The sequence below is a fragment of the Heteronotia binoei genome, chromosome 15, assembly GCF_032191835.1.
Source record: "Heteronotia binoei isolate CCM8104 ecotype False Entrance Well chromosome 15, APGP_CSIRO_Hbin_v1, whole genome shotgun sequence".
Taxonomy (NCBI): Eukaryota; Metazoa; Chordata; class Lepidosauria; order Squamata; family Gekkonidae; genus Heteronotia; species Heteronotia binoei.
In genome coordinates, this window is record NC_083237.1 from 34,770,775 (window position 1) to 34,782,894 (window position 12,120).

The following is a 12,120-nucleotide window of genomic DNA, read 5'->3' on the forward strand; positions in this document are numbered from 1 at the left end:
GCAGACGATATGGCTTTGATTCTACAGAATAATAAGGTGACTATAGACGAAACGTTAAAAGAATTGGCGGAATATGGGTTTGTGGCCGGACTAAGAATAAACAAACAAAAATCTAAAATACTCACTAAAAATATTTCCCCACAAGGGATAAAGGAATTGGAGACAAAAACAGGGTTTAGAAATCAGCCAAAAGTCAGATATTTGGGGATAGAATTTACAGGTAGATGTAGTAATCTTTATGAAAATAACTGTGGACCACTGTTAAAGGAGATTGAGTCATTATTAAAAAAATGGGTAAATTTAAAGATTTCTTTTATGGGAAGAGTAGCACTCGTCAAGATGACTATTCTACCTAAAGTCATGTTTTTGTTTCAAACAATTAATTTTGTGATAAAGAAACCCTTTTTTGATAAGTTGGATCAACTAATCAAAAAATTCATTTGGCTTGGGAAAAAACCTAGAGTGAAATGGAAATTACTAAAAGACAGGAAAGAAAATGGTGGTCTAGGACTCCCGGATTGGGAATCATATCACACTGCTTGTGTTATGCTTTGGTTTAAAGAGTGGATCCTACTAGAGAACAATAGAATTTTAGCTCTTGAAGGCTTCAATCTTCATGCAGGGTGGCACGCGAACCTTTGGTATGTCACCAAGGGACAGAGTTATTTTAAGAACCACTTAATACGTAAAACTATTCTCGAGACTTGGTTAAAGGTAAAAAGAAAAGTTTATGTTAGAACCCCGAGATGGCTATCCCCCGAAGAAGCCTCGATTCTACCGCAATTATGGTGTTCTAATAGGAAAGTTAGATATTCAGATCTACTAGATGAAAAGGACAATCTTAGAACGAATGAGGATCTGGAATCTAGAGGGATAAAGTTTGATTGGTGGACGAAGAATCAAATTGTAGCAAAATACAACAGGGACAAATCTAAGGGTTTCACTAAAGATAACTTTGTCCTTGACAAGATCTTATTTAAAGAGGAGGATAAAGTAATTAAAAAAGTTTATAATTACTTGATGCAAATCAAGTTAGAAGACGAGTTGGTCAAAGAACCAATGATAAAGTGGTCGCAAAACCTGCAGAGGACTGTAGACTTAGAAGAATGGGACTCCTATTGGAGGTTAAATTATAAATATATTAAACCAATAAATCTTAGAGAAAATTTTTTTAAAATTTTCCATAGATGGTACATTACTCCTTTACAACTCTCAAAAATAGATAAATCGATCTCGCCAAAGTGTTGGAAATGCGGCTCGACTATAGGTTCCTTTTTCCATATCTGGTGGAATTGTAAAGTCACAAATAAATATTGGATAATGATTTATGAGCTCTTAAGGGCAATATTACAAATTGACATCCAATTTAAACCAGAATTGATGTTATTATCTTTCGTTAGAAAAGTAATCCCCAAAGATGATATACATGTGACGATGTATATCCTAACCTCTGCTAGGACAATTTTTGCTAGATATTGGCGACAAGAGAAGTGTCCCAAAATGGAGGAGGTGATAGATAAGATTTTTAACGTAGCAGAAATGGATATACTTTCGAATATGTTGAAAGGGGACTCCGAATCAGAGGCCAGAATGAAATGGGAGAAATTTTACAGATGGTATGAAGGAATCAGGCATGAATCTGTGTTTGTAAATTAACCATTCATAAGTTCGCCCCTCTTTTTGCAAATTTTCTACAATATTGTTTTTCTTTATGAAAATTTAAAATTACCTACAAGGAGAATTTTGTGTGTTTGGTAAAATTGCCAACAATTGATACAAAACCACAGGTGACCCTTCTCAAGGACAATAAGTAATTAATTTGTACAGTAACTTTTTTTTTGCTACTTTTTTTTTGTGATGACAAACTCTGTAATTTACTGTATGACGTTTTCGGATTGAATAAATATTTAAAATCCAAAAAAAAAAAAAATAGTGAGGGAGAATGAAGGATATATGAACTGTGAACCCTGAGAGACCTCAGTAAAATCTGTACTGTAAAGCCTGAACTAATTAGCAACTGTTATTTAACTGAGATACAATATAGCCCATCCCCCAGTTGGAGACTGTGTGTAAATAAAATTCTGTGGTTTACTTTTAAGTTCTCTGGTGCCTGTATATTGGGAATAACCATCAAATCTGCTATGGTCCCCTACATATTGAGTTCTCCATCCATCTGAAAATAAAACAAAACCCCCGAAGAGACTACTATTGAGAAATCCATATTATACCCACCCCTTTTGTTCAGTAGTAGTGAGGTAAAATACAGGATGAAGGAACAGAGGCTGAAATAGGGGCTGGGGTCGCCTTAAGTCACCATAAGTTGCCAGACACACTGCCTATAGGAAGTGGAGAAGGTGTCATAGAGGCCCTCCCCCCGCTTTAGAAAGCATGTGGTGGGGGGGAGGGAAATGTCTATTGGGCACTCTATTATTCCCTATGGAGAACAATTCCCATAGGGAATAATGGGGAATTGATCCGTGGGTATTGGGAGCTCTGGGGGGACTATGTTTTGAGGTAGAAGCATCAGATTTTTAATATAGCATCTAGTTCCTCTCCCCAAAATACCCCCCAAGTTTCAAAACGATTGGACCGGGGGTCCAATTCTATGAGCCCCAAAATATGGTGCCCCTATCCTTCATTATTTCCTATGGAAGAAAGGCATTTAAGAAGGTGTGCTGTCCCTTTAAATGTGATGGCCAGAACTCCCTTGGAGTTCAATTATGCTTGTCACACCCTTGTTCCTGGCTCCACCCCCAATGTCTCCTGGCTCCGCCCTCAAAGTCCCCAGATATTTCTTGAATTGGACTTGGCAACCCTAGTAGCAAACCATCCTGACTAAGCTAAAACTCTGTATGTTGTAACCATGCATTGATATATTTTAGACCATTGTATTGTTCTGTGTAGTGCTTAGGAAATAGCTTACAATCAAAACTATGTTCTAAGGGGAATGGAAAGGGTGGGGAGAGCAACTTGGAAGAAAACAGGACCCAGAGATATACACTAATTATGAGCTAAAGTCAAGAGTGTTTTAGCTCTATAGCCCTGCACATATGACAGAATATGTGCATGTTAGGGGGCAGTGGAATTGAATTTGCTGGCCTCAAGTCCCACCCGGAATTAATGGTGTTGGGCCTTTTACCCACTTAATGAGCATTCACTTCAAAGTGGGCCTAGTGCTACGTGTGTAAAAATGTTACATGCATAGACTTGTGTGTAAAATGTTACATGCCTGTGATTAGGAGTGTTCAGACAACAATATTCCTTAAAATAAGTGGCATGAGAGGATAAGTGGGTGATGGGACCCCATGCTCAGTCCTGTTACTTCTTATGTGTTCTGCCCTATATACAGCTACCTGTAGAAGATTTTTCAGTTTTCTTCAAAATACGGAGGAATTCTCAGAGGTAGGCCATCTATCTCTAAGCCTGTAGAGAAGAATGGATACAACTTCCTGGAAAAACTGTAAGGGCGTTTTCGCACTGACCTTAATCAGCAGCGACGCCCCTCTTCACCGCGCAGGATCGGCGCGGATTTCGCACTAATTGCCACGGAGCACCCGGAAGAGCCGGAAAGTCCCGTGGCTTTTGCGGCACAAACGGAAACCGCCAAAAACCAGTTTCCATTTGTGCCGCAAAAGCTGCGGGACTTTCCGGCTCTTCCGGGTGCTCCACGGCAATTAGTGCGAAATCCGCGCCGATCCTGCGCGGTGAAGAGGGCGTCACTGCTGATTAAGGTCAGTGCAAAAACGCCCTAAGTGATAGTGTACAACTTAATTTTCTTAAGGGCATCATACAAAACTAGTCTTTGTTCAGATATATTTAGAAGTAGACCTATTTTTGTAGGCTTTTCATTCACTTTCACACTCAAGCGGCTTTCCTGAGCCCAATATTCATTCCCATTTTCAAGTTTTATGACCCAGTAACCATTCTGAGGGGACAGTGTGATTATTCCTGTACTACAAATGGATTCGTAACCCTTTCAAGAACAACTGGATTTGCAATATTCCTCTAGTCCTGTGTGTGTGAGAAACTTCTGAAATAAAAGCATACTATTTCAAATGTTATTTCTCTCTTGCTTCTTTGTATAAATCTGAAGTCGTCCTCCAAACTGATACTATTGTGAATGTGGGGCCATGAGAGGAAAGAAGGAACAGAAAAAGTAGGACAGATGACGTTCTCTTCACCCCACACTCACAATATTTACTTCCAAAGCAACTCTGGACTTAACATTTTCCAAGCAGCATTACATCATAGCAGGCTTTTTGAAATAAACAGTATTTATATCTACTCAAGTGTGATTTCTTTAAAAAATGAAAAATCTTTCACTCCGAAGTGAATCCAATGCCTAAATGTGTACAAATGTTGCATGCATAGGCTTTGAGTCTGTGGTTAGAAGTGTTCAGACAACAACTGTCCTTAAAATAAGTGGCATAAGAGCATAAGCGGGTGATGGGCCCCATGCTCAGACCTGCTCCTTCTGTATGTGTGTTGCCCTATATACAGCTATCTGTAGAGGTCTTTTCAGTCTTCTTCCTCTTCAAAATATGGAGGAATTCTCAGAGGTAGGCTATCTGCCTCTAACCCTGTAGAGAAGAATGGATACAGCTTCTCAGAAAAACTGTCAGTGAAAGTGTACAACTTAAGTTTCCTGTGGGCTTCATAAAAAACGAGACTTTTGTTGGATATATTTAGAAATATACCTATTCTTGAAGGTTTTTCATTCAGTTTCACACTCAAGCGGTTTTCCTGAGCCCAATATTCTTTCCCATTTTCAAGTTTTATGACCCAGAAACCATTCTGAACGGACTGTATGATTATTCCTGTTCTACAAATGGATTCAGAGGCCACTCCTAAGACCCAGTTCTTTTTCTGTCCAACCTCCACTTCCCAGTAATGTTTGCCTTTGGAAAACCCATCTTTTGCCAGGATGAATATATGGGAGTCAAATCTCTTCTTGCTCTTAGAAACATTTGAAATATTTCCTGTGTCCTTCACACATTTTCCATCTTTAGACACTTCTAGTCTTGGGTGTGCTGTCTCAGGGTCAAAGAATACATCATCTGCAAAGGAAATAAAAATGCTTAATTAGAAGGCACAAAGGGCATGTATTAATATGTGGAGATTAAAATTAAAGCCATGGTCTTTTCAGAGACTAGAATTAAGTTCAGATGGCTCATAATGGTTGTCTTCTGGAGAAAGTTCATTCTGTAAGTCTTTGGGCATTATATTTAACTTTTTTGGTATACATCTGCATTATGCACCAGTGGAAACTGAACAATCTGTTCAAACAGCTCCCTAATAATGCAGCCTATTTATTTTGTCCTGTCACTAATAACACCGGTCAAGATGCAGGACAGGAACCTGGAAGTGACCGACAGGCTGCTTCAGCGTGCCGCTGCGCCGGCCCCCTGGGCCCCACAATGATGGGACCGATGCCACAGGGACGGGCTCGAAACACTCTATAACCCCTCAAAAGAACAGCAGTCTAGCTCGCTTCCCCCGAGCCCTGCCGCCATAAGCCTCAAGGGGGCTCATTTTGCGGCATCTCCCGGCGGGAGGGTGGCACCCGCACGGGACACATATCAAATGAAAGAGGGGGCGCAGAGCTATCAGAAACAGCCGGCGGAGGGAGTCGGGAGACCACTCCACTGGGGGATCCACACCCCGAAAGTGATGAAGGTGGCGCAGATAGAGCCAACAGAGCCAACAGGACAAAATAAATAGGCTGCATTATGCAGCACAGTTGAGAAAGTGCCTTATCCCATATACTGATGAAGTAAATACAGAATCTGAGAACAAAATTGCACTAGAAGACACAAACACAAAGCTCCCTTACACTGAATCAGTGCTTGGGTCCACCAAAGTCAGTATTGTCACATAAGAGAAGCCCTGTTGGATCAGGCCAGTGGCCCCTCCAGTCCAACACTCTGCGTCACATAATAACATAAGAGAAGCCCTGTTGGATCAGGCCAGTGGCCCATCCAGTCCAACACTCTGCATCACATAACAACATAAGAGAAGCCCTGTTGGATCAGGCCAGTGGCCCATCCAGTCCAACACTCTGCATCACATAACAACATAAGAGAAGCCCTGTTGGATCAGGCCAGTGGCCCATCCAGTCCAACACTCTGCGTCACATAACAACATAAGAGAAGCCCTGTTGGATCAGGCCAGTGGCCCATCCAGTCCAACACTCTGCGTCACATAAGAACATAAGAGAAGCCCTGTTGGATCAGGCCAGTGGCCCATCCAGTCCAACACTCTGCGTCACATAAGAACATAAGAGAAGCCCTGTTGGATCAGGCCAGTGGCCCATCCAGTCCAACACTCTGCGTCACATAAGAACATAAGAGAAGCCCTGTTGGATCAGGCCAGTGGCCCATCCAGTCCAACACTCTGCGTCACATAAGAACATAAGAGAAGCCCTGTTGGATCAGGCCAGTGGCCCATCCAGTCCAACACTCTGCATCACATAACAACATAAGGAGGGAGGGAGGGAAGGAAGGAAGGAAGGAAGGGAGAAAGGGAGGAAGGGAAGAAGGGAAGAAAGGAAGAAGGGAGGGAGGGAAGGAAGGAAGGAAGGGAGGGAAGGGAGGGAGGAAGGAAGGAAGGGAGGGAAGGAAGGAAGGAAGGAAGGAGGGAAGGAAGGAAGGAAGGGGGAGGGAGGGAGGGAAGGAAGGAAGGAAGGGGGAGGGAGGGAGGGAAGGAAGGAAGGAAGGAAGGGGGGAGGGAGGGAAGGAAGGAAGGAAGAAAGGAAGGGAGGAGGGAGGGAAGGAAGGAAGGCAAGGGAGGGAGGGAAGGAAGGAAGAAAGGAAGGGAGGGAGGAGGGAGGGAAGGAAGGAAGGGAAGGGAGTGAGGGAAGGAAGGAAGAAAGGAAGAAAGGGAGGAGGGAGGGAGGGAAGGAAGGAAGGAAGGGAAGGGAGTGAGGGAAGGAAGGAAGGAAGGAAGGAAGGAAGGAAGGAAGGAAGGAAGGAAGAAAGGAAGGAAGGAAGGGAGGGAGGGAGGGAGGAGGGAGGGAAGAAAGGAAGGCCGCCCCCCGCCCCCCCCGCTTTCGGCCCCCTTACCTTATTCCAGGGCGGCGGATCCAGCGGCGGCGGCGGGGAGTCCTCCGGCGGCGGCCTCGCGACGAGGGAGGGAGGGAGCTGCCGGGGCTGGCCTCTGGAGGCCTCCAGGGACCAGCGCCGGCTGCTCCGCGGCTTCCCTGCGGCCTCCGCTGGTCCCTGGAGGCCCTCCAGAGACTCTGGAGGGCCTCCAGGGACCAGCGGAGGCCGCGGGGAAGCCTTCGCTGGCCGGCGCTGGTCCCCGAAGGCCTTCCAGAGGCTCTGGAAGGCCTTCCGGGACCAGCGCCGGGTGCCCCGCGGCTTCCCCGCGGCCTCCGCTGGTCCCTGGAGGCCCTCCAGAGACTCTGGAGGGCCTCCAGGGACCAGCGGAGGCCGCGGGGAAGCCTTCGCTGGCCGGCGCTGGTCCCCGAAGGCCTTCCAGAGGCTCTGGAAGGCCTTCCGGGACCAGCGCCGGGTGCCCCGCGGCTTCCCCGAGGCCTCCGCTGGTCCCTGGAGGCCCTCCAGAGACTCTGGAGGGCCTCCAGGGACCAGCGGAGGCCGCGGGGAAGCCTTCGCTGGCCGGCGCTGGTCCCGGAAGGCCTTCCAGAGCCTCTGGAAGGCCTTCCGGGACCAGCGCCGGGTGCCCCGCGGCTTCCCCGCGGCCTCCGCTGGTCCCTGGAGGCCCTCCAGAGACTCTGGAGGGCCTCCAGGGACCAGCGGAGGCCGCGGGGAAGCCTTCGCTGGCCGGCGCTGGTCCCCGAAGGCCTTCCAGAGGCTCTGGAAGGCCTTCCGGGACCAGCGCCGGGTGCCCCGCGGCTTCCCCGCGGCCTCCGCTGGTCCCTGGAGGCCCTCCAGAGACTCTGGAGGGCCTCCAGGGACCAGCGGAGGCCGCGGGGAAGCCTTCGCTGGCCGGCGCTGGTCCCGGAAGGCCTTCCAGAGCCTCTGGAAGGCCTTCCGGGACCAGCGCCGGGTGCCCCGCGGCTTCCCCGCGGCCTCCGCTGGTCCCTGGAGGCCCTCCAGAGACTCTGGAGGGCCTCCAGGGACCAGCGGAGGCCGCGGGGAAGCCTTCGCTGGCCGGCGCTGGTCCCCGAAGGCCTTCCAGAGGCTCTGGAAGGCCTTCCGGGACCAGCGCCGGGTGCCCCGTGGCCTCTCCGCGGCCTCCGCTGGTCGCTGGAGGCCCTCCAGAGTCTCTGGAGGGCTTCCAGCGACCAGCGGAGGCCACGGAGAGGCCTCCACCACTGCCGCCGGGCCCCGCGCGCGGGCGGGGAAGGCGGGGAGTGAGGGTGGGAGCGTCCCTGCGCGTGCGCAGGGGCCCTGCGCAGGCGCAGGGACGCTCCCTCCCTCACTCCCCGCCTTCCCCGCCCGCGCCCGCGGCCCACCGGCTCCGGGGCTGCCTAAACCGGGACCTTTAATGGTCCCGGTATAGGCAGCCCGGGATCCGGGATTGGGTGGCCAGATCCGGGAATGTCCCGGGAGACCGGGCCGGTCTGGCCACCCTACCCCTCCCTGATGCATGACTCTGGCTCCTGACCACTGTCACCTTGTCCTCTCCCATCACCAAGCTGCCCTCAACAAAGCCAAGCCACCCCCCTCTCCCTGATGTGTGACTTGGCCTCCCACCTCATCCTATCCTGCCACCCTCCTGCCTGACATGGCCGGCAAGCACTTATTCTCACCATTTTTTTTATAACATCACATTTTTTTTAAATTAAAATTAAAAATCAGTAAATTAAAAATGTGAAAAGTTTCAAGTTTGGCGCTCTTCAATTCCTCTATATTTTTTTAATAATGGGGGGGTGCTAGTGGGTGATTCGCCTAGAGTGCCAGAAAGCCTAGCACTGGAGCTGCAAAAGTAGTGAGAATTAACTAACATTTTTATATATTCTACAAAGATATTTTAAGTATAGATAACCTTGTATAGTGTTTGAAGCTATAAGATGAGTTAGCCATATCAAGTGGGAGCTATTATTAGGAGATTATTTTAATATCTTATAAATATGGGGATTCGAAGTGATCCAGAGCTGCTTCTCAGAAGAGGCTCCTTGCTTTATAGGCTCTTATAGACTCATGTAGTTGCTCTGCTTTAATCTATGTAACAATTATGGATGGATGTTATAAGGCTTTAGTCTATGTTAAGAATGGAATACTTAAGCTTTAATAAAAAGCTTAGAATGAAAGCAGAGACTCTCTAATAGTATTTACTTGTATGCCATTCCCAGAATGAACCTAAAGCATTACTGAAGTGTAAATGACCTGGTACAGGAAAGTTAACTAGATGCCTAGGGTTTCTTAAGTGCACACATATACCTGAATCAGGCCTGACCAGAGTCAACCAGAACAGTATATTTCATTTGCAGTACTCACTGTATGAGGTGCACATCTTCCTCTCATTACCAGTGGAATGTTTACATTTTGAGGAGTTTGCTTTGTTCTAATTTTAAAATGTATCTGTACAAAGGTAAAGGTGCTTCTCCTCTTAAACACTATTCACTTTCTTGGCTGTTCAAAATGTTCCTTTAAAAAAAAAAAGAGGAAATATTAACATGGTTGTTCAGTGATGAACTGATGGAAAAGGTAGAGCACTCTTTTTTTGGTAAAGATTAAATAAAGATAGCTAATACAAAAGCATTATATCCTTAGGAAACAAATGTTGGGGACTTTTTGGAGGAATTCTAGAATCTGTGCAGCCCTAAAATGAACTCTTTGAGGAGTGCTTGTAGTTACAGTGTTTTTGCATGGCATTTTGAGTTTCTGCTGTAACTCAAGATGCTGTCTGAATTTCATTATCGTGCATGTTTGAAGTAGTGGTTAAATGTGTGGACTTTTATCTGGGGGAACCGGGTTTGGTTCCCCACTCCTTAACTTGCACCTGCTTGAATGGCCTTGGGTCAGTCATAGCTCTGGCAGAGGTTGTCCTTGAGAGGGCAGCTGCTGTGAGAGTCCTCTCAGCCCCACCCACTTCACAGGTTGTCTTTTGTGGGGGAGGAAGATAAAGGAGATTGTGAGCTGCTCTGATTCGGAGCGGAGGGCGGGATATAAATCCAATATCTTCTTCTTCTTCATGCTTATTGATGCTTTTTTTTTTTGACCCTCCCATTTTTTTTAAAAAAACAATTTTCCTGTAAAACAGAAGATTCTTCTAGATTTGCAGTATTCTTCAGTCATGGCTAGGTGTTCTCCCAGTCTGAAGATTTACTTTTTGAGGGCACAATCAGACAGAAAAACATCACTGTCTACACATCCCTGTGTTAAATTACACTAAGATCATGAATGACAGAATAATGAAATATGCCACAGGGTAGGAGCAAGGCTGCTTCTTATGGAGGGAGTTTGTAGAATGCTGCTGGCACCTTTTCCTGGCAATTACAGGGGCTACAGTTTTACTTGGTTTTGGGTTTTTAAAAAATGATAGCTAAGAATCTGGGGACAACTATAAGTATAAGGTCTCAGAGTTTTGGGAATGCTCAGACCTCTTCACACTTATGGAGGGCTCCTATCAGGCCCCCAAACAACTGGCTGTTGTCTGCTTTCTGCTGCATCACAGCTTCCTTTGCCAGGTTTGCACAATTTCACAGGAGCTATAGAGCAAAGCATTGATTTTCTTCATTGGCTAAGGCTCCTCCCTTGGGGATGGAGGGGGAGGGATAGCTTGTTTTGGCAGAGCTGCTGAGCCAAGCCTCTCTTCCTTACATAGGCTGAAGCTCCCCCCGCTCCTGGTCCCCTGGGGAAGGAAGGAAAGAGCCAGAGCTTCTTTTGACCAGTTTCCTGGATCTCATGGGAGAAATTCAAAGAAATCACCTTTAAGACCAATGATCGCTAATGTTTAAGCATGTTTAAAGGATTTTTTTTTTAAAAATCATTAATTGTGTTTGTCTGTGTCCTTTATAAAATTTATATCTCTGTTACCTACTCTTAAATAGGTACATACATGGCCCACCCTGACAAGGTCTCATTTACATCAGATTCGGCCCTCATAACAAATGAGTTGTACACTCTTGATATAATGGAATTAGTTCTGTTCAGAGTGTAACCAGCAATTCTGGCCCAAGAAGCTTATGGAGGGAGTTTGTAGAATGCTGCTGGCACATTTTCCTGGCAATTACAAGGGCTACAGTTTTACTTTGGTTTTGGGTTTTTAAAAAATTATAGCTAAGAATCTGGGAACAACTATAAGTATAAGGTCTCCAGAGTTTTGGGAATGCTCAGACCTCTTTGCACTTATGTCCCATGTCGGTTGTGGGGCGAGGAATGTTTACCCAGCTCCAACATTGGTGTTGATTAATGCCAGATGTATCAATAATAAGAACCATACTCTATGTGATTACATCGTAGAGCAACAGGTTGATCTGGCATGTATGACCGAGACCTGGGTGTGGGAGGGCAGAACTGTTGCCCTGAACCAGCTTATTCCACCTGGGTTTTCAGTCTTCCACCAATCTCAGATGACTGGGTGGGGTGGGGGGTTGCAGTGCTCATTCATGATTCTTAATTTCAGGGCACTCCCTACCCCAAATATACTGGGCATTGAATGTGTTGGCCTGGTATGGAAGGCCAAGGAGAGTTTGGCTATCTGGGCAGTGTACTGACTGCCTAACGCAACACCAGAGAGCCTGCCCACCTTGCAGGACATGCTATCGGCAGGGCATTGGACTTCCCTAGACTGTTGGTCCTGGGGGCTTTCAATGTCCATCTTGATGATGTGGCATCCTCACAGGCCTAGGACCTAGTGTCATCCATGGAGACACTAGGACTCATCCAGATTGTTTTGGCCCCCACTTGTCAGCGAAGGGGGCATTGAAGTTTCAAAATAAAGAGACTTGTCTTTGTTCAAAACTAAGTTTCATTTTATTAGATTACTACAATGCTACTCTCTACACAGGTCTATTGATACTGATAATGAATAAGGCAAAGGCATTGGCATTTATGGATACTCATCAAAGCAAGGGGCTTTAAATCAGTTCTCATAATAAAGTTACATTCAGGTTGTTGAGAGGAACCACTTCACACATTCCTTATCTCTTCCCCAGTCAGGCTGTGCCTCCCTTCCCGTTCTGTCCTTGCAGGCGCTTGAGAAACGGTTGAA

General features: G+C 46.4%; 1 protein-coding gene across 1 annotated transcript in view; it reads right to left on the bottom strand.

Moving 5' to 3' along the window:
* Positions 1-4,518: 4,518 nt before the first annotated feature.
* Positions 4,519-12,120, bottom strand: part of LOC132584548 (E3 ubiquitin-protein ligase TRIM39-like) — a 32,937-nt gene continuing 25,335 nt past the window's right edge. The window contains exon 3 of the mRNA XM_060256453.1: positions 4,519-5,057. Coding sequence (XP_060112436.1) covers positions 4,519-5,057 — 539 coding nt within the window. The remainder of the gene's footprint in view (positions 5,058-12,120) is intronic.